Consider the following 26,004-nt stretch of genomic DNA (forward strand, 5'->3'; position numbering starts at 1 on the left):
AAGGATGTTGCCAGGGTTGGAGGATCTGAGCTACAGGGAGAGTCTGAACAGGCTGGGGCTTTTTTCCCTGGAGCATCAGAGGCTGAGGGGTGACCTTATAGAGGTTTACAAAATTATGAGGGGCATGGATAGGATAAATAGACAAAGTCTTTTCCCTGGGGTGGGGGAGTCCAGAACTAGAGAGCATAGTTTTAGGGTGAGAGGGGAAAGATATAAAGGGGCAACTTTTCCACGCAGAAGATGGTACATGTATGGAATGAGCTGCCAGAGGAAATAGTGGAGGCTAGTACAGTTGCAACATTTAAGAGGCATGTGGATGGGTATATGAATAGGAAGGGTTTGGAGGGATATGGGCCGGGGGCTGGCAGGTGGGACTAGATTAGATTGGGATATCTGGTTGGTGTGGACGGATTGGACCAAAGGGTCTGTTTCCGTACAATACATCTCTATGAGTCTATAAATACTCACATGCCATTTGCCTTCCTAATTGCTTGTTATGCTAGCATGTGAACCTGCTGTGTTGTGAGGGAACATTGTGCCATAGTGTCTCCATCTTGACGCAATACGATGTGGGTTCAAGTCCCACCTACCCTGGAGGTCTATCCTGACACATCTGAACAGATTTATTTTTTAAAAAATTCTTTCTTCCTGGTCTGAGTACACCCAATTCTTGCTGAATGTCAGAATTTAGAAGTTTCTCACCTTGTTAAAGGATGCTCGCTCCAGGGTCCATCAAACCCTCACACCCTTTGTTTGTTTTGAGTAGCATTCTGATGTCAGCCTTGCACAAATCTGATTTGTTATAGACCGTGACAGCAGCAAGACTGCAGTAACATTAGGATGGAGTGTAATAAAATCACTCACTATTTATCAAAGATTTATGATTTAGGAGACCGTGTAAAATGTCTGTTGCAGTACGCATGCGGTGAGTCATGTGTGGCCTCAATTTGAACTCCACACCAGGAGGAACCATTTGAGAGTGGTTTGAGTGAGTCATGGAACTGATCTTTCTTGCCCCCAATTTGACCTTTGGTGCTGGCCAGGCCATTCCTCAACCTAAAAGCTACTGGTGTCCCCTCTAAGTATGGTCCAATGGTCTAACTCTTAGATCTTTACATTAGCAGCCATGATTGAATGACAGAGCAGACTCAATTAGCTGAACAGCTAATTCTGCTCCTATGTCTTATGGTCTGAACGTGCAAGTGGTCCTGTTGGTATTGGTCCCTGTCACCTGTGAATGGGAACACATGGCGGCTTGTTCATTGCACCGAGCCAGGCAGACAGAACCACGAAGGCCCAGCTCCTTAACCTTAATGCGAATGATTTTCTTTGGTGTGCTGCAGGGGGAACAGGGAGTAAATTCTCCCCACCTGACTCCGTTCCTTCCCTATTCCCACATCCTCAGCTGACCCTACCTTCCCCATCCTTGATTGGAATGCTTCGAGGCCATTCTGGAAGGTCACCTGTCTCTTCCCTCCCCCCACCACCCCACCCCACCCCACCCCCACCACACCACCCCACCCCCAACGAGCTGACTTCTGCCAAATCCCCCTCCTTCCCACGGAGACGGATACACAATCATTCCTGGAGGGCCCTCTTGCGAGTGTGACTGATTAAGTTCCTTCAGGATCCTGGTGTGGAAGGTCACCACTCATCTTCTGTCACCACACACTCGTTCCCCCTCCCCTGCCCCATTGACTGTAGCTTCTAAAATGTCCTTTTTTGAACCAACTATTTCTTTTCTAGGGTTTGCCAGGACCAATGGGGAAGCAGGGACCGAAAGGCTTTCGGGTAAGTGATCAAGACTCAAGCCACTTCCTGTGAAATCGAAAGGTTCGGTTAAGTTATTTCAGTGATTAATTGCTTTGTTGTGTTCATTAGGTCCTGCTCTTTCTGACCGTCCAGTTGACCAAACCTCAGGAAAAGGCTCATGTTGATTTTGACAGTCCTTTTACATTATCCAGAGGTTGTGCTCACTGAGCTTCCTGATAGCAAAATTGTTCTGTTTATTTTTTCTTTGATGAAAAGCAGAATTAAGACGATCGCAAATCTGAGTAAACAATTTTCAGCAACTGAGCCCTGTCGAAGTAAGAGATGGGATCCATGTATTGACAATATTTGAATTTGGGTTTGTGTCTCTCTTAGCAAATGAAATGAGAACATCGGTCCATTTCCCCTCTGCTTATTTCCAGCAATAGGCACGCTAAACATAATGCTATTTTGTCCTCACTTTCTCGGTGTATCTTCCTGATCGTCAGAGAGATAAAAGATCTCAAGATCATACAATCTAATGGTATGCAGACTTGAATATTAAAGCTTTTCCTGGACATAATCTCCAAAGTGAATGAAATGGATGCCATTTCTCTCCTGTGTTCCTCATCCTCAGCTTATTAAACAATGATGAGGAGAGAGGAAGGCCAAGAGGAGACTTGGCAGCGTCATTAGTGAGCTATACACAGTAGATAGGGAGCAGCTCAGAAAAGAAATGAAGTAACTAGAGGGGATAGATTTAAAGTGGTGTGCAAACGAAGCGAGGGTGCTGTGAAAGAAAAAAAACCTTTCTCTCACACCGAGTAGTTAGATTAAGGAATGTTGGGGAGGCAAATTCAACTGAGGTGCTTGAGGGAGCATTGGATAATCATTTGGTTGGGAATAATATGCAAGGTTTTGGGGAAAGGTAGGAGACTGGTGCTGGGTAATTTAACCAGTGCAGGTATGATGGGCTAAATGGCTTCTTTCAGCACCATAACAATTTTATGATTTAAGGAATGAAATTTTGCCTCAGTACTGGGAGATGTGGTATATTGGGGCTGTCACTGGTTTAGTAATGTGGGGAGCATGGGTTATAGTCTCACTGTGGTTACTATTGGGTTTTAAATTCAATAAATCAGGAAATATAAATGTAGTTCAATAATGGTGGTTATGCGACCTATCACTAACTCAGTAATGTCCTTGAAAGAATCATACTCTTAACCAGGCTGATTGTTGTTTGGGGCGTCACGGTGGCTCAGTGGTTAGCACTGCTACCTCACAGCACCAGGGTCCTAGGGTTTGATTCCAGCCTCGGGCAACTGTCTGTGTGGAGTTTGTACGTTCTCCCCGTGTCTGCGTGGGTTTCCTCCGGGTGCTCCGGTTTCCTCCCACAGTACAAAAGATGTGCAGGCTGGTTGATTTGACCATGCTAAATTCCCCATAGTGTTAGGTGCACTAGTCAGAGGGAAATGGGTCTGGGTGGGTTACTGGGAGGAATGCTAGACTTGTTGGGCCGAAGGGCCTGTTTCCACACTGTAGGGAATCTAATCTACTGTGGAATAGTCACAGGAATTTGACTTGAAGATGACTCAACACTGCATTGTCCTGACATTGGAAAGGATATGTAAGACATGAATGGAACTGCGGATGCTGGAAATTAGAAACAGAAACAAAAACTCAAATTGCTGGAAAAGCTCAGCAAATCTGGCAGCATCTGTGGAGGGAAATCTGAATTAACATTTCAGTGACCTGTGTTCTGATGAAGCGTCACCGGACCTGAAACGTTAACTCTGATTTCCCTCCGCAGATGCTGCCAGACTTGCTGAGCTTTTCCAGCAATTTCTGTTCTTGTTGATGTAAGACCATAATCCTAATTCTGGTCTTTTATATCAGGCAGATCACAGACCTGAAGCTCCATTTCTTTATATCAATGTGAAGGGCCGTTCACCATTTTCAATCATTGTCAGGTTTTTGTATCAATCAATCACATATCTAGGAGATGTGGTATAGTGGGGCTGTCACTGGTTTAGTAATGGTGGGAACATGGGTTATAGTCTCACTGTGGGTTTACTAGTGGGTTTTAAATTCAATAAATCAGGAATTATAAATGTAGTTTCAGTAATGGTGGTTATGAGAACTATCACCAACTGAATATTATCCTTGAAAGAATCATACCCTTACCCAGGCTGATCGATGTATGACTCCAACCTATCTCTGAAAAACCACTCAATTCAAGGTGGGAATCAAATGCAGAACTTGTGGGTGGCACGGTGGCACAAGTGGGCGGCACGGTGGCACATGTGGGCGGCACGGTGGCACAGTGGTTAGCACTGCTGCCTCACAGCGCCAGAGACCCGGGTTCAATTCCCGACTCAGGCGACTGACTGTGTGGAGTTTGCACATTCTCCCAGTGTCTGCGTGGGTTTCCTCCGGGTGCTCCGGTTTCCTCCCACAGTCAAAAAAGATGTGCGGGTCAGGTGAATTGGCCATGCTAAATTGCCCGTAGTGTTAGGTTAAAAAAGGGGTAAATGTAGGGGTATGGGTGGGTTGCGCTTCGGCGGGGCGGTGTGGACTTGTTGGGCCGAAGGGCCTGTTTCCACACTGTAAGTAATCTAATCTAATCTAAAAAAAACTTGCCAGCAATGCCCAAATCCCATGAAAAGCTCATATTTGGGATATCAGGAAACTCCATGAAGAAACAAATTCTGCAAATGCTGGAAATCTGAAAGAAGAACCAAAAACAGTCTGGAAGTGTCAGCAGAGATTCATGGAGAGAAACATAGATGATGTTTTAGGGAGTTTTTTTTGTATATGTTTGTCTGCAAGAAGTCGTTCTTCAATAAATATATGAGTGTCCTGTTGTAATATAAACCCCTGATCCTGTATTCAAAGCTGAGATTGTGGAAATGTAGGAGAGTATTTGTTCAGTAAATGTGGAGCTGTTTTAAAAAAAAACAAAAATGGCTCAGTGGTTAGCACTGCTACCTCACAGCACCAGGGACCCGGGTTTGATTCCACCCTCGGAGATTGTGTGGCGTTTGCATATTCTCCCTGGGTCAGCATGGATTTCCTCCCACAGTCCAAACGTGTGCAGGTTCGGTGGATTGGCAATGGGAAATGCAGGGTTACAAGGATTGGATCTGGGTGAGGTGCTCTTTGGAGGGTCAGTGCTAACTCGATGGGCTGAATGGCCTCTTTCTGCACAGAGGGGATGCTATGATTCTTTCAAGTAGATAATCTTTCATCTGTATTGGAGGATGGTCATGAATACCACCTTCATTGTCCCTTCAGCAAGGTTGGCCTGGCTGTTTGTCAGATATATCCAGGATTTCTTCCTTGGGGTGATTAGTGACATTTTCACTGTGACCGTGCTAGGTGAAGCAATTCAAGGCTGATGTTTTTGTACACTGACCAGGGCCAACTAAATACCCCTTTATAGCAATGATTGCAATCAATTATATTAGCCCTGATGGGTAGATGAGTGTTCCATCATCAACCTGCTCTGTCCCAGTTTGGTATTATTGTAGTTCAGACAAATTGTATTTATCTGAGGTTTCAGACCTTTGAACAAGCTTCAGACCTTTTCAACAGAGTTGAAAATAATAATGATGCCTTAGAATTGGCAGAGAAGCGATACACATATTCCGAGCCAAGTGAGTGGAATTGTCTTTTCACCAAACTTCACAAATTCCACATTCACAATATTCACTTTCACATATTCAACCAGCAATATCAGCCCAGAATCATAGCATCCCAAAATGAGGCCACTCTGCTAATTGGGCCTGTGACTGTCTGTATTGTCTAGTCCAGCTCTATTAGGCAAAAGTGAGGACTGCAGATGCTGGAAACCAGAGTCCAGATTAGAGTAGTGCTGGAAAAGCACAGCAGGTCAGGCAGCATCTAAGGAGCAGGAAAATTGATGTTTTGGGGAAAAGCCCTTCATCAGGACTGCCTTTCCTGCCTGACCTGCTGTGCTTTTCCAGCACCACTCTAATCTAGTTCAGCTCTATTACCTAGTGCCAATCTCCTGCCTTTTCCCCATATGCCTGCACTCCATCACAATCCCATGCCCTCTTGAATGTCCCTACCACATTTCCAGGCATTGCATTCCAAACCATAACTACTCGCTGTTTGATAGGTTGTCTTTTCTTAGACATTCCTGATGAAGGGCTTATACCTGAAAAGTCAATTCTCCTGCTCCTTTATTGCTGCCTGACCTGCTGTGCTTTTCCAGCGCCACATTTTTCGCCTCTGACTCTCCAGCATCTACAGTCCTCACTTTCTCTCACAACACCCTTGCTTTGTTTGTACATCACTTGAAAGTTCTTTAAATGGTCCTCAAATGTAGTTTTCAGCGTCTTGACAAATAGTGCAAAGTGCTGGCCATTTGTCGCCTTGGATCTCCGTGGTTCTTCTTCTTCACCGTGGTGTTGTTGCAGTCCTTATCGGCATTTACACTTCTCTGTTTATTCCTGTGTTGCTAATTGGCTTCCTTTCACAAAGCAGATTGAAGCATTGTCTCGATGTTGAGTATGAGATTATCTTGGATAGACTGTGCCAAATGCAAGCCTTTCAGTCCATACTAGAGTTAATGCTCAGTTCATGACTCCTCTTTTCTTTCCTCATCATCAAAACCCTGTGTTTAGTTTTCTCTCCAACACTTTTGTCCAACTTCCTATTAAATGTATTTTTATGATTTGTTTCCACCTTGGTAGCACACTGCACATTCTACCTCTCCTCAGTCAAAGAAGATACCTTTGAATTGATTATTGGGATTTTTTGGTGGGTTATTTTACATTGATGGCTTCCCGTACGTCTGTAAGAGGAAATATCTATCGTGAGGAGATTTGCTCCCTCATTGAGAATCAGACATTTCCAATCGGTGTCTTGCCAGCAGGCAGGGATGTGATTGCATGGAGTGGTCCCCAATCACTGACGAGGAGATTTGGATGATTATAGAATGCCCCTGTTTATTCCTCAACACAAGGTCATTCAGAAAATCCATGCACTTGAGCCTGTTTTGTAAATGGCTGTGTTGTCCCCAGTCATAGTCGTCCATGTGTCCAGAGCCTGAGGAGATCGTTCTATTGTAAATGCTTCACTGACCATCACCATTGTTATTTTTGGTTGTCGGCATTCTCTTGTTCCTCTTGAGGGCTAATGCTGAGATGCAGCTCTGGGAAGTGCATGTAAGGCATTCACTCCTATTGTTAATGGTCTGAGCAATGAAGGCATGTGTGCCGAACATCGTCTTCACCATCCTGTCTACCTGTGACGCAACTTCCAAAGAACCGTGTACTTGAACCCTTCGGTCTGTCTTTGACAGACACCACCCAGGGCCCTACTATTAACTATGTAAGTCCTTCCCTTGTTCGTCCTACCATAAATACCTTGCATTTACCTAACTTCAGCTCCATCTGTGTCTCCTTGGTCATCAGGAACAACCTTCTTGCATCTACCATGTCTAATCCAGTTAGAAATTTATAGGTTTCTTTAAGATTCTCCCTCATGCTTCTAAACTTGAGTGAGTATAGCCCTAACCTATCTCTTTCTGTCCGTCAATCCGGTCATCTCAGGAATCGGTCTGGTGAGCCTTCTTCACACTCCCTCAATCCAGTTCAAACCTGAGCAGCAATAGATGAAGTGATGCTACATCAAACCATTGATAGTTCCCATTTGACAACAAGTGTTTGCCCTCCTTCCAAGGCTCCTATCTGGCCAGTACCAGCAGGTATATGGCCAGAAAATGTCACTAAACAGAGAACATAGTTTAGCAGATGTATAGTCATTTCTCAAAGGCAGACATCCTCTGATTATCACAGTGCCTCCCTGTTCTTCTAACACCCTTCAGGACAGCTAGTTCAATTGAATGATGGTTCAAGGATTTTCCAGTCAAAACAAAATGATACTTCAGGGACAGACCTTACTCCATGCGCTGCACAAGAGGGACATCATTACTGACCTAGTGATTCACAGTGTCGCAGTCTCTTGTTGAGATGCCGTTAGGATGAGGCGTTTCCCCAGACAATAGGACTTGAGGAAGGAGCTCATTGTAATGGTGTATAGAGAAGGTTTCAGTTTGAAGAATTGTAAAGAACTTATGGTGTTGGTAATCTTGTCTCTCATGTTTTTCAAACATTGGGGAGGAGAGCCCTCATTTGGCTGGTTTGCATTACAGTGGGTGGGTTCAATTCTCGTATTGTCTGAGATTTCCATGGAGGACTCTCCTTCAGGTGAAGTGTGGTGACCTCAGATTAAACACTGCCAGTCATCTCTCTCTACTGAAAAAGAAGCCTATGGTCCTTCGGGGCTATGGCAACTTTACCTTATGAGGAGGGACCCTTTGAAAAATTGCTTGCTTAAACTTATCCAGTAGCCTCAGAGGAGATGGGAGGTGCGTCACCAAATCTTGTCCTAAACTCTTTTGAAGAAGAAAGTTTGATTGCTGATCTTTGTCGTAAGTTAATTTCAGCCTGAGCAGGAGTTAATGGAAGCATGTGGAGAAGGGGAATTAGTAAGTACTCCTACTGACCCAGGCGGCAAAGTATATTGGCTAAGGACAGGGTCGGTTTAACATTAAATAGTTTGACGATAATTGCTGTCTAGGTACATGCATAGAGAAAGGTTCCTTTTCACATCCATAATGTAACCTTATCCCAGCATGAATCAGTTTCTCTGGAGGGAGAGTAAATTCTGGTGGACAAAATAAAATTGTGCAAACAAATTAAAAATTCTCAGCTGAGAAGGATTTTGTCGCCCAGTTGTTTCTGGTTTGACTGGAGCATAGTAACATTTACTGTAGTTTGTGAGTCATAAAGATAGTAATTTCATTATTATTCTGGAATGTGTACTACTTTCTTCTAATAAAATTTTAAAATGCTGTGTATAAAGTACATTAGTCTGAACAGAAGTAGTTATGTTCTTGGTGAAGCTTATTTGTTTGGAAAATGATGTTATTTCACAACTAATGTGATCAAGATAGGGAGACAGTGGAATCTTGGATACGTTCAGCTAAGTAAGCGCTTTTACTCAATGGCGTAATTATTTTCCGATGTCAACATTGTTGGGTCTGGGAATGTGAATCGCTAACTATTAACGTCTAACTTGCAGCTCCAGTGTTTCTGACAGAGTAAGTCTTCTTGGACGGTGACTCCTCTTTGACGCATGTGGAACCAAGCCTTGGGGCGAAGTGGTAGTTACTGTAATAGTCCCTTGGTTAGGAGATCTAAGCCGGGTTTCCTTAGTCATGGGCTCATTCAAAGAGATAAAAATTCCTTTCCCACTCAGTTTCCACTTGTCTCTGCTGATGAGGTGGAAGTGCTAGTGTTGGATTGGACTGGACAAAGTCAGACATCCCCATGACATCAGGTTAAAGTCCAACAGGTTTATTTCAGAAATCACAAGCTTTTGGAGCGTTGCCCCTTCATCAGGTTAAGTGGTTCGTCAAGTGACAGTGCTCTGAACGTTTGTGATTTCAAATAAACCTGTTGGACTGTAACCTGATATTGTGTAACTTTTTTCTCTGTATTTAGACATTGTTCTTTTCTGAATCTACACTGATGAAAATAGTAATGGACCGCATTAATCCCCCATGCTGTGAACCAAAGTAGTGAATCAGCAAGTGGAAATGTAAAAGAAAATATGAATTTAAAGAAAATTAGCAATTCATTAAATTGGGAGCCATGATTCCTCTAATAACTGCTGAAACAATATATAAAGTTTTACAGGACATTGGTGATTACTATGTCCAGTTCTGGTTTCCCAGTTACTGAAAGGATATTATTCAGTTAGAGAGGGTTCAGAAGAGATTTACCAGGAGATTTAAGGAGGGTTTGAGTTATAGAGAGAGGCTGGATATGCTGAGACTTTTTTCACTGGAGCATAGGAGGTTGAGAAGTGACCTTATAGAGGTTTATAAAATCATGGAGAGTATAGATAGAGTTAATATCAATTGTCCTTTCCCTAGGATGGGGAATTTCAAGACTGGGGGCACATATTTAAAATGAGAGGAGAGAGACTTAAAAAAGACATGACGGAAATTTTTTTACACAGTGGGTGGTTCACATGTGAAATGAACTTCCTGAGGAAGTGGTGGATGTGGGGTACAATTACAACATTAGAAATACATTGGGATATATATAAGAACAGGAAAGGTTTGGATAGATATGGGCCAGAAGAAGGCAGGTGAGACTACTTTAGATTGGGATTATGTTCGGTTCAACTCAAGTATCTGTTTCCGTGCTGTATGACTCTATAACTCCCATTTCTCCTGTCTGCTTTATTTTTCTTCTGGTTGTCCAGTCTTCCCCCTACTCGGAGAATTCCTATTCAGACTGTCTTCTGGGGCTTGGATGAGAGACAGAAGCAATGGGCGACTTTAATACTTTGTGTATCCTGAAATGTCAGTTGTTCTGCCAGGGTCAGTGTGAAGTTCCCTGATGCTGCATTGCCCAGACAGCTGATAGCTTCTCTCTGGTTGTGTTTATACTATGAATAAAGGGCTGATCTCTTCAGTTTAGCAGAAATAGAATTCCATTCATACTAAAGCCAGGTGCAGTGGCACATGTATTGTGGCGGCAGCCTGCCCACTGTCATTGCCGACATTAAGTATAAACAGATTTCTGGTTGATACCTGCTAACAATGAATCAATCCATCCCCAGGAATAATCAGGAGCAGCATGGGATTTCTTTTTTAAAAAACACATCATGAGTTATTCATTCAAACTGGCACAGCTCAAACATTATTTTCAGACGTTGTTCTGTCTGTAAAGGATGAATAGTCTTTGGATTGAAAATGTATGACTAAAAGTATGAATCATAGAATCCCTACAGTGTGGATGCAGGCCATTCATCCCATTCCCAACCCGCTGAGGAGCATCCCACCCTATAACCCACAGCTATGATGCACATCGCTGAGCACCATGGGGCAATTTAACACAGACAATCCACCTAACCTGCACATCTTTGTACCATGGGAGAAAACACAGAGAGAACATGCAAATTCCACACAGACAGTCACCCAAGGCTGGAATCGAACCTGGGTCCCTAGCACTGTGAGACAGAAGCGCTAACCACTGAACCACTGTGCTTATGAAGCTACACCAACGGATGTACACAGAGTGTCAGACAAACTAAATAGTCTGCAGCAATTTTTAGAGAGTCAGCAATGTAGAAAATGTCAAGGGGTTGTTACCTGTTTAATATTTTTCACAAACATACACAGAAAGTGCTGGAGTAACTTGGCAGGTCCAGCAGTATCTATGGAGAGAAAAACGGAGTTAAAGATTCATGTCTGGCATGACTCTTATTCAGAACAGAAAGCTATTCTTCACAATTGGTTTTGAATATAGAACAATCGCAGTTGTTCTTCATTTTTTTCTTGGCTTTCTCTCTTCAAATCACTTCACATGTGATCTCTTCCTACTGCTGTCATTCTAGATCATTTTCACTGAAAACAAAAAATGCTGGAAATCACAGCGGGTCAGACAGCATCAATGGAGAGAGAGCAAGCTAATGTTTCGATTCTAGATGACTCTTCATCAGGGCTAAGTATAAAGTGGAGGGAGCAGCATTTATGCAACAGTGTTGGGGGGGAGTTCTGGGGGGGGGTGTAAAAGGTGCTGATAGTACAGATTAAGTGATCTTGCATCTATAAGATCATTTCCATCTTCTCTTAGTGGCTCGGGTCTGAATTCAGGTCTTTAAGAGTGAAGAACAAACAAAAATGACAAGTAATTGGAGCACGACCATTAAGCCGTTAGCATTTATTCTTCTGTCAATTCAACTGCAAAGTTTATTGAGAGTCTGTAAGTTAAGCTACGGAGGAGGAATTCTCACCACATTCACATCCAAACAGACTATAGGAACAGAAGTAGACCATTCAGCCCATTTAGTCTGCTTAACCATTCATTGAGATTTTTTTTATGGATGATCTATTAATCCTCAATAAAAACTGAAATAATTGTGGGTGCTGGAAATCAGAAACAAAAAGGAAAAGTGCTAGAAAAGCTCAGCAGGTCTGGCAGCATTTGTGGAGAGAAATCAAGAGATAACATTTTGGGTTAAGTGACCCTTCCTCAGTTATGAGCTTTTTCAGCAATTTCTGATTAACCTCAACTCTACTTTCCCGCCTTTTCCCCATAACCTTTGATTTGCCAACTGATTAAAAATCTGTCTGTCTCATGTTTGTGCTCTGAAGCTGAAAGGAAATGTTTAAGTTAGATGTGATTTAATATTCATCCCCTTAAAAGCTATTAGTGTGGAGTTTCCATCATTAAGGAATATTTTTAAAATTTGTTGGTACAATATGGTTGAAGCAATGGTTTTCCAACACTGGGTAATTGAAATGAGAGGGACAAGGAAGAGCTGCCTTTACATTGTGTTTAATATTAATTCTCTAGAGAACATCCCAAAGCGCTTCATTGTTAGTGAATTACTTTGATATGCGATTACTGTTATTATGTAGGCAAAAAAATAATGGGATATAAGGTTCTTGCTTGTAGTATCTGTTTCCATAGTTGGCGGGTTCCCGATCTCTCTTGTACTGCCAAGAGGTTCCCTGCTGAGACTGGGCTTTAATCAAAGAGCAGAAAATGGAAAGAGGAAGACACTGTAGGCTGTTCACTTTCCCTTTATAGCAGTCGGTGGCACAGTAAAGTCAGACTAAGGCTCGGGAATGAAGCACCGGTACCTTCTGAGCTGAAGAATGGTGTGCAGTGTTCATTGGACGAATTAAAGATGTGAAGCAGTACAAACTAAGCTCTGAATGTATCTTACGTGACTAAAATAACAGATTAGAGAAACTGCTCTTAAAGCTACCTACCCTGACTAGGGTTGAGAATTTGCTTATGAGGGTTTGTTTTTATTTTTCCATGGGATATGGCCAGCATTTATTGCCCGTCCATGTTGTCCTGGCGAGGGTGGTATTGAGCTGTCTTCTTGAACCGCTGCAGAACAGGGAATATGGGTACATCCACGGTGCCAAAGTACTCAGTGTGGGGTTTTGATAATTTATAGTAATAATTTATAGTAAATAGTATCAACTGATTACTCTTTGGGGCAGCAATTTTGATTATTAAATATTCTGGAGCTGGTTAATCTAATTCAAAAATCATGGCTGGTCATGAAATAACTCCACAGCATCCAGTATTCTGTCACCAAGTCACCCTTTATTTACACGGGGAGAGTCCTTGATACTGATCCAGCTCCCTTAGAGCCAGCTCTCAGAGTGAACAGAACCTCTGACACTCCTATATCTGTCGGCCATGGCTCCTTGATTAGACCAGATTAACAGCCTCAATGAGGGAACCCCTATTCTATGAGATCCACCTAGCTGACCTTGTTACCGTCACTCCATCCTTTGCCTTTTAAGTCCAGTTTGTTTTCTTGTAGCCTCTCCTGGGGCTGTTGACAGACCAGGTCCAGTTCTTCTGACTCAACCTTGGGTACAGACAGCGTGTACCAGACAATAACTTCCCCCCTACATCCAAAATGTCTCAGAAGAACTCCATTCTCTTCTTCAGGCAGTTAAGGTGTAGAGGCTGTGAGTATCCATCTCAGACCTCGAGGTTTCTTCGACACGGGGCAGAGGGGGAGATCCCATGGTTTCTGACAGCCTCTCTGGCTGTTCTGAGGGATTGGGTGAGCTTTACTCCTGCCCTGTTTGCGAGTTTGCAGCTTTCAGGCAGTAGTTCAAGACTGCCTCACCTCCCAGACTTGTGTTCGTCACGTGACCTGACCTTGTGTCAATCATGCCTCATACTCATGCAGGGCCATTCCTGTGGTTTCAGCACCAAACTTCGTCCCCTGAAGTAAACTGTCCCTCTTGCTTAGAGGAGTCTTGAGTCCAGCATTGGCTCTCCTGATGCCATTTCACCCCAGCCCCACCAGGTCTGGGAAGATCAGATTTAACCCGGTGTGGAGTTTTCTCCCCATTAGCAACTATGCTGGAGCTATCCCCGTAGTTGCATGAAGGGTGGTCCGATAATCAAATAGGAACCGGGACTGTTTGACATCTAGTGACGATGTAGGCTGATCCTTTAAGCCTGCCTTAATAGTTTGGATTGCAGTTTCCACCAGACCATTGGACGATATGTGATATAGAGCTGTCCTTACATGTCAAATGCCAGTCGACTTTAGGAAGTACTCGAATTCCCAGCTAGTAAATGATGGCCTGTTGTCTGTGACTAACGCTTTTGGGAGTCTGGGTATTGTAAAAGATGCTCGTAGCTTTTTATTGTTGATCCCTTGTTTGATGAATGAACTACATTGACTGAATGTCCATAATGACTAAGAACATTGAGCCTGTGAATGGTTGACATGCAACCGAGTCTGGGGTTTACCTGGCAATCCCCTTGAATGTGGGATCGCTGCTGGCAGTAGTTGTGTTCTTGTTGGCACTCTGGGCACTGCCCCACCAATGCAGCCATGTCTGCATCCAGTCCTGGCCACCGGACATAACTTCTCACCATCATCTTTATTTTGGAAACCCAGGTAAAGTTCACCTAGTATCTGGTGGCAATTCTTTTCCTGTCTTGATTCTATACGCTGGCAGTATCTGCAATGGCTTGCCGATTGGATTCTGAAGAAACTGTTAACCCATTTGGCCAAGGCTTGGCACTGTGTTGGGGTTTTGCTGTGAGCTGACCTAGAGTCCCTCTGTTCAAGATATGTCCTGAGTGAGCTTATGCGTTTGCCTTCCCTCAGGTAGTGTTCCCCAGGCTGAGTCAGATTGGTGAGGATGCCCACTTCCATTGGAATACCCTGCAACTCATATGCTCCACTTCCCCGCATTTTCCAATGATAAAGCCAGCTGTGGTGCCTGTTTGAAGTCCAGTCGGGCTTCAGCTAGAATGCATTCTTGCATGGTTACATCATTAATCCCACCTACCAAACGGTCTCCCAGTATCTCATTAAGGGTCAAAGCTAAGTCACATGCTTCTGCCAGTCGTCTTAATTTCGTCAAAACTCCTGACATGGATTCCCCTGGTTCTCAAACTGCCGGTAAAACCACTAAATCTCCGAATTAGAGGAGGTTTGGGATTGTAACATGCCTTAACTAAATCCGTCAACTCTTGAAAGATTTTAGTGTTTGTGCCTCAGGGAAAGTCAGGCTCCTAATAACCTCTTACCACACTGTAGGGATTCTGTGATCCTGCTCCTATTTTCTGCATAACCATTTGCGTGAAAATTTGGGAGAGGTGCGAGAGCTGTTCAGAAGTGGGGAGAGGATGTCCTTCCATCTGCTGACTGAGGGAAGGGGAGCAGAGGTGTCCTTTGAGCATAATAGGAAACATTTAAGCTGAAAGCTTATTCTTTAAAAAAACAATCTACCTTTTCTCAGGCTTTATTTTTGCAGCAGTCAGACTTCAGTAAGTTGTCCATTTGATCATGCTGATTGTCAGGGGGAGAAAGGCAAGAATTTAAAGGCCCTCGCATTCATTAACACTCAGTGAAAGCTCCACGGAAGCCGTTGATGCCTAAGAGCTTTTAACCTCAACCTCTCATCCTGGGACCCCTGCCCCTCCCCAGGGAAGCTGTGACCCATAGTCTGGGAAGCCTGGGAGCCGAGTTAAAACATTCGGACAGGCATGTGAATTGCAGTTGAGGATCTGAGCTACAGGGAGAGGCTGAACAAGCTGAGGCTGTTTTCCATGGAGCATCGGAGGCTGAGGGGTGACCTTTGAGGGCGACACGGTGGCACAGTGGTTAGCACTGCTGCCTCACAGCGCCAGAGACCTGGGTTCAATTCCCGCCTCAGGCGACTGACTGTGTGGAGTTTGCACATTCTCCCCGTGTCTGCGTGGGTTTCCTCCGGGTGCTCCGGTTTCCTCCCACAGTCCAAAGATATGCAGGTCAGGTGAATTGGCCATGCTAAATTGCCCGTAGTATTAGGTAAGGGGTAAATGTAGGGATATGGGTGGGTTGCACTTTGGCAGGTCGGTGTGGACTTGTTGGGCCGAAGGGCCTGTTTCCACACTGTAATGTAATCTAATCTAATCTTATAGAGGTTTACAAAATTATAATAGGATAAATTGACAAAGTATTTTCCCTAGGGTTGGGGAGTCCAGAACTAGAGGGCATAGTTTTAGGGTGAGAGGGGAAAGATATAAAAGAGACCTAAGGGGCAACATTTTCACGCAGAGGGTGGTACATGTATGGAATGAGTTGCCAGAGGATGTGGTGGAGGCTGGGACAATTGCAACATTTAAAAGGCATCTGGATGGGTATATGAATAGGAAGGGTTTGGAGGGATATGGGTCGGGTGCTGGCAGGTGGGACTAGATTGGGTTGGGATATCTGGTTGGCATGGACAGGTTGGACAAAAGGGTCTGTTTCCATGCTGTACATCTCTATGACTCTAAAACTGTGGATGCTGGAAATCAGATACAAAAGCCAAAATTGCTGGAAAAACTCAGCAGCTCTGGCAGCATCCTTGGAGAGAAATCAGAGTTCACATTTCGATCCAGTGATCCTTCTACCCAACTGATGGTAGTGAGGATTGCAATGTGAATTGTAATGGCTTGCTCTGTGCCCATGTAAAACAACCATGGCAATATAATTTGAGTTCAGTTTGGAAATTTCAGCGCAGGATTGAAAAGTAGCTCTGAGAAAGCAGCCAGACCAAATGGATAAAATAAAACAAAGAACTGTGGATGCCGAAGATCAGAAACAAAAGCAGAAATTGCTGGAGGATCTCAGTAGGTATGGCAGCATCTGTGGAGAGAGAAGGAACATTTCCAGCCTGGAAACACTCGTTCTAATTTCTCTCCACAGACTTGCTAAGTTTCTCCAGATATTTCTGTTTTTGTTCCGGTCAGAATGGATGCTGGTTAAAAAACATGATTCGTTGTATATGAAATTTTTCCAATTCTGAATTCCTAATTGACTGGCTGTTGGTTTGGCAAGTATCAAATATTTATTCCGTGCTGAATTCCTGTTCAGAATGCAGGTCGCCTGAAATTAGTTGGCCATTCTGGAACACTGTGGTGAATTGGTACTACTCTCAGAGTACAGTTCCACATCCCTAACCTACTCCCATCAAAGCCCAGTTGAGATTTGATTTGCAAGTCAAGAGCTAGGCTCTTCAGAATGAGTGTTGGATGACTGGGATTGCTGACTTAGAGAGATGGATGTGCAAGGTAGTGCTAATCTGGGCAGCTGAATGCGCTGAAGACGATGTTCATGTCCACACAGTTTGTTGACACAAGTGCTTAGGAGGATGTTACAGTGTCTGCAAGTATTGAAGAGCATTGTGGACAAATTCCCACAAGTTACCTTCAATTCAGCTACTTACTAAGAAATCCCACTGGCAATCAAATACAAGTCGTTGTTATAACCCACATTTCATTAATGCGAATTCACTGTAACGTGATTGACGAAATGGGGACACTGTTTCCAAAGCATAAACTTTTAAAACGTGTGTTTGTTTTAACGCCATTACATCGCCAATACTTTAAGCACTGTTTCTAAAGCGTGATTTTTTTCTATGATGTGGGGTTGCACAAGAATGTAACCATCATGTTAAAGAAGAACTATTTGTACTGAAACAACGATTTAAACTTTATTGCATGTAGCAACCAAAATAAGATCCCTCAAATAAGCAAGTTAAGCCTCACAATCCAACTTGGCTATTACCCGATCATTGATGGAATCTGGCCTCGATTTCACAAAGACAGTGTCTGTCTCTGGAAGGGCCCAGGGTTTGATCCTTATGCAGTGTTGTCCTTTAGAGTTCTGCTCCTTATGTGTACGAGTGTTGGATTCTTTTGCAGGTTTCTCTCTTTCAAGTGTGTACCTTATTGATGATTCGATAGATTCTTTCGTCTCCAACATTGATTACATTTCTGGAGACCACAGGTAGTGATTTGCCGCCTTATTAGAAGCAGCTCCCCTATTCCTTTGTAGTGTTTTCTCCTTTCGCCCAGGAAACAGCTTGTTTATCTTCCTTTAGTTTGTTTTCCCTAGAGATGGTTAATGAGCATGTTGCTTTTAATCCCCTTATAACAGTTTCTCCTCATCCCTTTCATCTCAAGAAACAGTTTATTCCAGAAAGATTCTTTCAATCCATGAAATTATGAAAGTTATGAAGTTTATATTGTTGCAAGAGACATTGCATTCAGGAGATGATTGCGCAGAATTACGCAGAAATTATTTCAAACTTGCAATGTGTTTAGCCCCAGTGAGTCTCTCTCTCTCTCTCTCTCTGTCTGTCTCTCTCTGCCAAGTGCAGGCAAGTGGGACTAGCCTCGTGGGATTATGGTCAGCATGGAGTATTGGACCGAAGGGTCTGTTTCCGTGTTGTATGACTGTCAGTTTCTCGCCTCACAGACACTACCAAACTCGCTGCTCTTTTTATCTCCAGTTACAGCATTGTCTCTGGTCTCGAACCAGGTCTTGTTTTCTATTTTACCTAAATTCCTCTGACCTTTCTTTGCCTACTTTTAGGCCTCTGAAACACTTTCTCCAGATGTTTTCACCACCTGCTCTATTGCTTTATTTTAAAAGAAAATCTCTTTGGAAGCTGGCGAGAGTAGTATATCAAACCCCGTCTGACTCTCCTTCAGAACAGCTCAGTTCCACAGAATTGTATCAGATTCAAAAGTTAACTCTCTTTCTCTCTCCACAGGTGCAGCCAGAGCTGCTGAGTTTTTCGAGCATTCTCTGGTTTTGTTCTAGATTTCCAGCATTCGTGATAATCCCATGTTCTGCCGTCTTGGCACCAATTGCTTCCATATCCTCCTTTATCCTTGACTTAACCAACTTTTCAACTTAACGTTATCCAGGTTGACGGTTTCATTGGTGGTTTGCCCACTTCAGGAATGGGTTAGTGCATGAGAAAAATTAGCATTAAAAGTGCCAATGAAATTTTTCAACGTTAGTGCCCAATATTAATACAGAAGATGTGCCAAACCAACAAACAGTCAATTAGGAATTCACAATTAGAAATATCCTGAAAACAATTCATGGGCACCTTTGTATGGAAGCACGCCATTCGTCCCATCAAGTTCACACTGACCGTCCAAAGAGGGTCTCCATCCAGACCCACCCCATCTCTGCATTTTCCCTGGCTAATCCACCTAGCCTGCATATCCCTGGACACTATGGGCAATTTACGTGGCCAGACCACCTAAGCTGTACATCTTTGCGTTGTGGGAGGAAACCTGAACACCCGGAGGAAACCCATGCAAACACAGTGAGAACATGCATACTCCACACAGACAGTCACCCGAGGTTGGAATCGAACCCAGTTCCCTGGTGCTGTGAGGCAGCAGTGCTAACCACTGAACCACTGTGCTGCCCAAATGTGTAACTAGAGGTCTTCAAATGGATTTGCTCCTCCAAACACACAAGTTTTTTTCTCAGAGAGACTATTCTTTGTGAGAGTTCGTCTCCATGTGTAACTAAACAATGATGATCTGCTGTGGGACCTACCCACAAACACATGTGCCTGGAAGGGAAACCCAGTAAAACTTGGAAATGCCAGACTGATTACATTTTGTCCTGTATACCTTATTGTGGCCTCCTGTTTGGACCAGTGCCGTCATTTCCCAATGTTCACTGTTTTCTTTTCACTGTTTTCCCTACCACTCTCCCAGATGGCTTGGCTGTCTGGAAGGCTCGTGGTAACTTGACACCTTCAGTTTGCAGCTTCATTTGGATATACTCCAGATCTCCTGACCACCAGGCTTTCCCGAGAGTGCCTTTCCCCAACGTTTGGATTTTCCTGATACTCAATACTATGGACACATTGTCCACTTCACATTCGTTATGAGCTGAGGTTAAAAATCCAATCTGCTTCACTCATTAATTCCAGTCATGCATTCCACAGCCTCCCAAGGGAGAGGTGATGACCCTAGTGATGTGATTGATGGATAGTTAATCCAGAGACCCAGGTAATGTTCTGGTGAACTGGGTTTGAATCTTGCCACGGCAAATGGTGTCATTTGAATCTAATGAAAATCTGCAGTTAAAAGTCTTAATGATGACCATTGTTGGAAAACCTATCTGGTTCACTAATGTACTTTAGAGAAGGAAACAGTGACACCAGACCCACAGCAATGTGGTTGACTCTTAATCCCCTTCAGGGATATGAGGGATGGGCAATAAATGCTGACCTGGTCACTGATGTCCATGTCATAGAGTCATAGAGATGTACAGCATGGAAACAGACCCTTCGGTCCAACCCATCCAGGCCGACCAGATATCCCAACCCAAACTAGTCCCACCTGCCAGCACCCGGCCCATATCCCTCCAAACCCTTCCTATTCATATACCCATCCAAATGCCTCTTAAATGTTGCAATTGTACCAGTCTCCACCACATCCTCTGACAGCTCATTCCATACATGTACCACCCTCTGTGTGAAAAAGTTGCCTCTTAGGTCTCTTTTATATCTTTCCCCTCTCACCCTAAACCTATGCCCTCTAGTTCTGAACTCCCCGACCCCAGGGAAAAGACTTTGTCTATTTATCCTATCCATGCCCCTCATAATTTTGTAAACCTCTATAAGGTCACCCCTCAGCCTCCGATGCTCCATGGAAAACAGCCCCAGCTTGTTCAGCCTCTCCCTGAAGCTCAGATCCTCTAACCCTGGCAACATTCTTGTCAATCATTTCTGAACCCTTTCAAGTTTCACAACTTTCCGATAGGAAGGAGACCAGAATTGCACGCAATATTCCAAACGTGGCCTAACCAATGTCCTGTACAGCTGCAACATGACCTCCCAACTCCTGTACTCAATACTCTGACCAATAAAGGAACGCATACCAAACACCTTCTTCACTATCCTATCTATCCGCGACTCCACTTTCAAGGCATTGGCCCATCTGGTCCAGATCCTGTTGTAATCTGAGGTAACCCTCTTCGCTGTCCACTACACCTCCAATTTTGATGTCATCTGCAAACTTACTAACTGTACCTCTTATGCTGTTATGTCCCATGAATGAATTTAAAACCAGCTTCTCAGTTCCACTGTGGGGCTCCTGCTATCAAATTGTTCACATTTAGAAAGTCCAGGCAACAGAGAAAGAGATCATTTGGCCCATCTGCTGTGTGTCAACGCTTCACATAAGTATTCTCCCAGTTCCCGTCATCTCACCCTGCCAGCATACCATTCTGTGCCTTTTGTGTTTAACCAACTTCCCCTTAAATGGTGACTTTAGAAGCTGGAGCTTAACTTTAGGATAATGGGCTGGGGCCATTTACAGTTGGCAAAAGTAGGAATGTTTTCCCTCCAGGTAGGGGTGGGGGGGGGGGGGGGGAGAGGTTTGGAGAGGTGGGGTGGGGGGGAGGGGGTACAGGGGAGGAGGTTAAATCTTTGGAATTCTCTATCCTAGAGAGCCTCTGAGCACATGCAGGCAGCACATTTCTGGAAACCAGTGTATCAAGGGAATAATATGGGAAAGTGACATCGAGGAGTTGCCCAGTCTTAATCTAGAATGGTAGGACTGAATGGCTTACTCATGTTCCTGTATTCCTAAATCAGTACCCCATTGTCAGAGATGCTGAATTGCTGGGAAGAAGGAACCACTTGGCACGATTGGTTAGAATGGGTGCTTAATCATGTCAGTCCATTGGTTTGCTGCTTGTCTTTGGGAAGATGAAAGATGGGGTTCCGAACTCCTTATGGCTGAGGTCGCTCTCAGGGATACCCTCGCCTGCTAGCCCCTTCTCGTGTGAAGTGGCAGCACTACTGCTCCACATGAAGAGAGAGAAACTCTGGAAGTCTCTGCTTTCTATCTCCTCAAGTCCCATCTCTCCATCACATTAAACATCTTCCATTAAATCTCCTTTCTTTGAATGCAACCAACCACAGATTCAAGTGTTATTTAATTTTTATGTGGGCTTATGCCAGGACATCAGGATGGAGTGACAGTGATAAATGTTCATGATTATTTACCTAGGCAGGATTATTATCTATGAATTGCTATTGTTCTCAGATCATGGTTTCAAATCCCACCAATGCAGATGGTGAAATTCAAAGATCCTTAAAACTGAGAATTAAAAGGTTATTGTAATGTCAACTCTGGAACTATTGTTGAGTGTTGTACAAAAAACCCATCTGGTTTCTCTAATGTCCTCTAAGGAGGGAAATCTGCTGTCCTTACTTGTCTGGTACACACGTGACTCCAGACCCACAGCAATGTGGGTGATTCTTAATTGTCCTCTGGGTAATTAGGGATGGGCAATAAATGCTGGCTTAGCCAGCAACATCCACATTCCACAAATGAAAAAGAAAAGGCTGGAATTTAAATAAAATTTTATGGCAAGATTTATTATCAAAATATCTGTATGTTAGTACAACGGATGGAGAAGTTTTGGAAATGCAGTACTCTAACTGAGTGGCTTGAGAACAACCTGTGGCTTGTTCACTAGGGGAGGCATGGTGGCTCACTGGTTAGACCCAGATTTGATTCCACCCTCGGTGTCTCTCTGTGTGGAGATTGCACATTCTCCCTATGTCTGCATGGACTTGCTATGAGTTCCTCCCACAGTCCAAAGACATGCAGGTTAGGGTGGATTGGCCATGGGAAATTTCCCCATAGTGTCCATGGATGTGCAGGCTAGGTGGGTTAGCCATGGGAAATACAGGGTTACAGGGTGGGTATGGATGGGACCATTTTTGGAGGGTTGGTGTAGACTCAATGGGCTGAATGGCCTGCTTCCACACTCTAGGGATTGTATGATATTTTGTCTTCAGCCTGAAAGAAAGAGTCCATGCACTCCATCATCAAACATACCTCTTTATCTGACCCAGATCGAATATGTTGTGGGTATGGTATTGTGTCAATGCTGTTAATCACACTCTGCTATAATCGCACAAGATGGGCCTTTCATGTAACTTTTGTTTCTAGCAACAGTGTGTGCCCGAGCCAGCTCAATCCCTGGAGTGAGAGTATGTGCCCTTGGACTACATCGTGGAAGCCAGCACCATGCAGTCCATGGGCATATACACTTGCCTCAAGGCTTTGTTCATCACTTGTACCACCTCGCAGCACGGATGGAGCCACATAGTGCACTGACATCTCAGAGATCCCACAAGACCAACTGATAGCACTTCTCTCCTCTTTCTACAGGGCTTCATAGGCCCACGAGGGTTAATTGGTCTTCCAGGAGCAGACGGAAAGCAAGTAAGTCTTTATTTTTCTCCACTTTTTCAGTGTATTTGTCTCGTGTTCTCCAAATGAAAGGGATAACTGGTAGGAAGCAGCATTAATGTTGAATGTTTCTCGTGACATTTCCACAGAAAAAACTGCCTGTAATATTTCTGTGGTTGCTCTGCCATTGCTTTGACCAGTTTTAGCCGTGCAACGTGCCTTTCCCTATCATTTGGATTCTCACTCGGGTATTTGCTGTGTCCCCGGTGCTGACTGTCAGTGGCAATTCCAGGAAACAAGGGCCGCAACTCAGTCTTCCTCATATTTGATTATGACTAGAACTGCCTGGATTTCCATTGCCTGAATCAGCCCTCATTACACCGCCGCATTGATGCCATTTTGCTTCCAAAGTTCAATACTCCCACACACCCCAGGCTGCACTCCGTAATCTTGAGGTCATCCAAAGTTATGTTCTCTTGATTAACATCAGGTCTACTCCTCTATTAGCTCTGCTTGCTGTTTGCCACTGGCTCCCATGAAGCAGTGCTTCCAGTTTAACATCCTCATCCTCGTTTTCAAAGGCTGGGGTGGGGGGGTGGGGGGGGGGTGAGGGAAGTGATGGCCTAGTGTTCTGGGGACCTCAGTTGAAATCCCATCATGACAGCTGGTGGAATTTGAACTCAATAAAAATCTGGGATTAAGAGTCATAGAATTGTACAACACAGGAACTGACCCTTTGGTCCAACTTGTCCATGCCAACTAATTATCCTAAACTATCCAGCATTTGGCCCATATCATTCTAAATCCTATCCATACATCCATCCTGATGCCTTTTAACTGTTGTAATTATACCAGCCTCCACCACTTCCTCTGGCAGCTCATTCCATACACACACCACCCTCTGTGTGAAAAAGTTATCGCTCAGGTCCCTTTTAAATCTTTCCCCTCTGATGACCCTGAATCCATTGTCAATTGTTGTAAAAACCCATCTGGTTCATAAAACCCCTTCAGGGTAGCAATCTGCCATCCCAACACAGTCTAATCTACATGTGACTCCAGACCCACAGCAAAGTAGATGACTCTTAACTGCTCCTCGGGCAATTAGGGATGGGCAATAAATGCTGGCCCGGCCAGTGATGCCCTCATCCTGTGAATGAATAAAGCAAATTCAAAATCTTGTCCTCTGAGATAATACTTTTTCTTTATCTCTGTCCTGTGATCTCTTTCGCCGATGACTGTAGAATGTTCAGCACCATTCACAATTCCTCAGATACTGAAGCACTCTGTGTCCAATTGCAATAAGATCTGGACAGTATTCAGGCTTGGGCTAACAAGTGGCAAGTAACATTCATGCCACGCAAATGCCAGGCAATGACCATCACCAATAAGAGACAATCTTACTACCATCCCTTGACATTCAATGGTGTTACCATTGCTGAATCCCCCATTATCAATTACCATTGACCAGCAACTTAGTTGGACTCACCACATAAACATAGTGACTAGGAGAGCAGGTCAGAGGCTAGGAATCCTGCAGAAGTAGCACACCTCCTGACTCCCCAAAGCCTTCTATCATCAGGAGTGGGATGGAATACCACCAACTTGCCTGGACCTCCAACAACACTCAAGAAGCTTGACACCATGCATTTTGGGAAAGCAAATCTTAGCAGGACTTATACACTTAATGGTAAGGTCCTAGGGAGTGTTGCTGAACAAAGAGACCTTGGAGTGCAGATTCATAGCTCCTTGAAAGTGGAGTCACAGATAAATAGGTTAGTGAAGGCAGCGTTTGGTATGCGTTCCTTTATTGGTCAGAGTACTGAGTACAGGAGTTGGGAGGTCATGTTGTGGCTGTACAGGACATTGGTTAGGCCACTGTTGGAATATTGCGTGCAGTTCTGGTCTCCTTCCCATCGGAAAGATGTTGTGAAACTTGAAAGGGTTCAGAAATGATTTACAAGGATATTGCCAGGGTTGGAGGATTTGAGCTATAGGGAGAGGCTGAACAGACTGAGGTTGATTTCCCTGGAGCGTCGGAGGCTGAGGGGTGACCTTATAGAGGTTTACAAAATTATGAGGGACATGGATACGGTAACTAGGCAAAGTCCTTTCCTTGGGGCCGGGGAGCCCAGAACTAGAGGGCATAGGTTTAGGGGGAGAGGAAAAAGATAATAAAGAGACCCACGGGGCAATGTTTTCATACAGAGGGTGGTACGTGTATGGAATGAGCTGCCAGAGGAAGTGGTGGAGGCTGGTACAATTGCAACATTTAAGAGGCATTTGGATAGGTATGTGAATAGGAAGAGTTTGGAGGGATATGGGCCGGGTGCTGGCAGGTGGGACTAGTTTGGATTGAGATATCTGGTCGGCCTGGATGGGTTGGACCGAAGGGTCTGTTTCCATGCTGTACATCTCTATGATTCTATGACAATGCAACCCATTTGATTTAGACCACATCCACAAGCATTCACTCCCTCCAGCACGGACGCTCAGTAGCAGCAGTGTGTATGACCTACAAGATGCACTGCAGAAATTCACCAACGATTCTCAAACAGCATGTTCTAAACCCACGCCCACTTCCATTTAGAAGGGCAAGGGCAGTAGATACATGGGAACACCACCACCTTCAAGTTCCCCTCCAAGCCACTCACCATCCTGACTTGGAAATATATCACTGTTCCTTCACTGTTGCTGGGTCAAAATTCTAGAACTGCCTCCCTAAGGGCATTATGGGTCAACCCACAGCAGGTGGACTACAGCGGTTCAAGAAGGCAGCTCACCCCCACCTTCTCAAGGGACAATGAGGGACGGCCAATAAATGCAGACTTCGCCAGTGACACCCATGTTCCACAAATGAATAAAAAAATAGGCCAGCCCTTTATTTTAAATGAGATTCTCCCAAAAGAGGAAACATTCTTTCCATATCCACCTGGTCAGATCTTCTTTGGGTCTTATATGTTTCAACTAAGTCACCTTTAACTCTTCTTAACGCCTGACGATACAAGCCTAGCCTGTCTAGCCTTTCTTCATAAGGTATTCTCATTCTAGGTATTCTCTGAACTGCTTCCAACTCATTAACATCTCTCAGTAAATACGGTGATCAGACTCCAGATGTGGTCTTACCAATACCCTGTATAACTGAGGCATAACGCTT

The 26,004-nt window shown here is 44.1% G+C and overlaps 1 protein-coding gene across 1 annotated transcript in view; it reads left to right on the forward strand.

Moving 5' to 3' along the window:
* The window catches only part of col27a1b (collagen, type XXVII, alpha 1b), a 551,847-nt gene that overhangs the window by 180,339 nt on the left and 345,504 nt on the right, over window positions 1-26,004 (forward strand). The window contains exons 10-11 of the mRNA XM_043719710.1: window positions 1,747-1,791; window positions 22,830-22,883. Coding sequence (XP_043575645.1) covers window positions 1,747-1,791; window positions 22,830-22,883 — 99 coding nt within the window. The remainder of the gene's footprint in view (window positions 1-1,746; window positions 1,792-22,829; window positions 22,884-26,004) is intronic.

The sequence above is a fragment of the Chiloscyllium plagiosum genome, chromosome 30 (assembly GCF_004010195.1).
Source record: "Chiloscyllium plagiosum isolate BGI_BamShark_2017 chromosome 30, ASM401019v2, whole genome shotgun sequence".
NCBI classification, from domain to species: Eukaryota; Metazoa; Chordata; class Chondrichthyes; order Orectolobiformes; family Hemiscylliidae; genus Chiloscyllium; species Chiloscyllium plagiosum.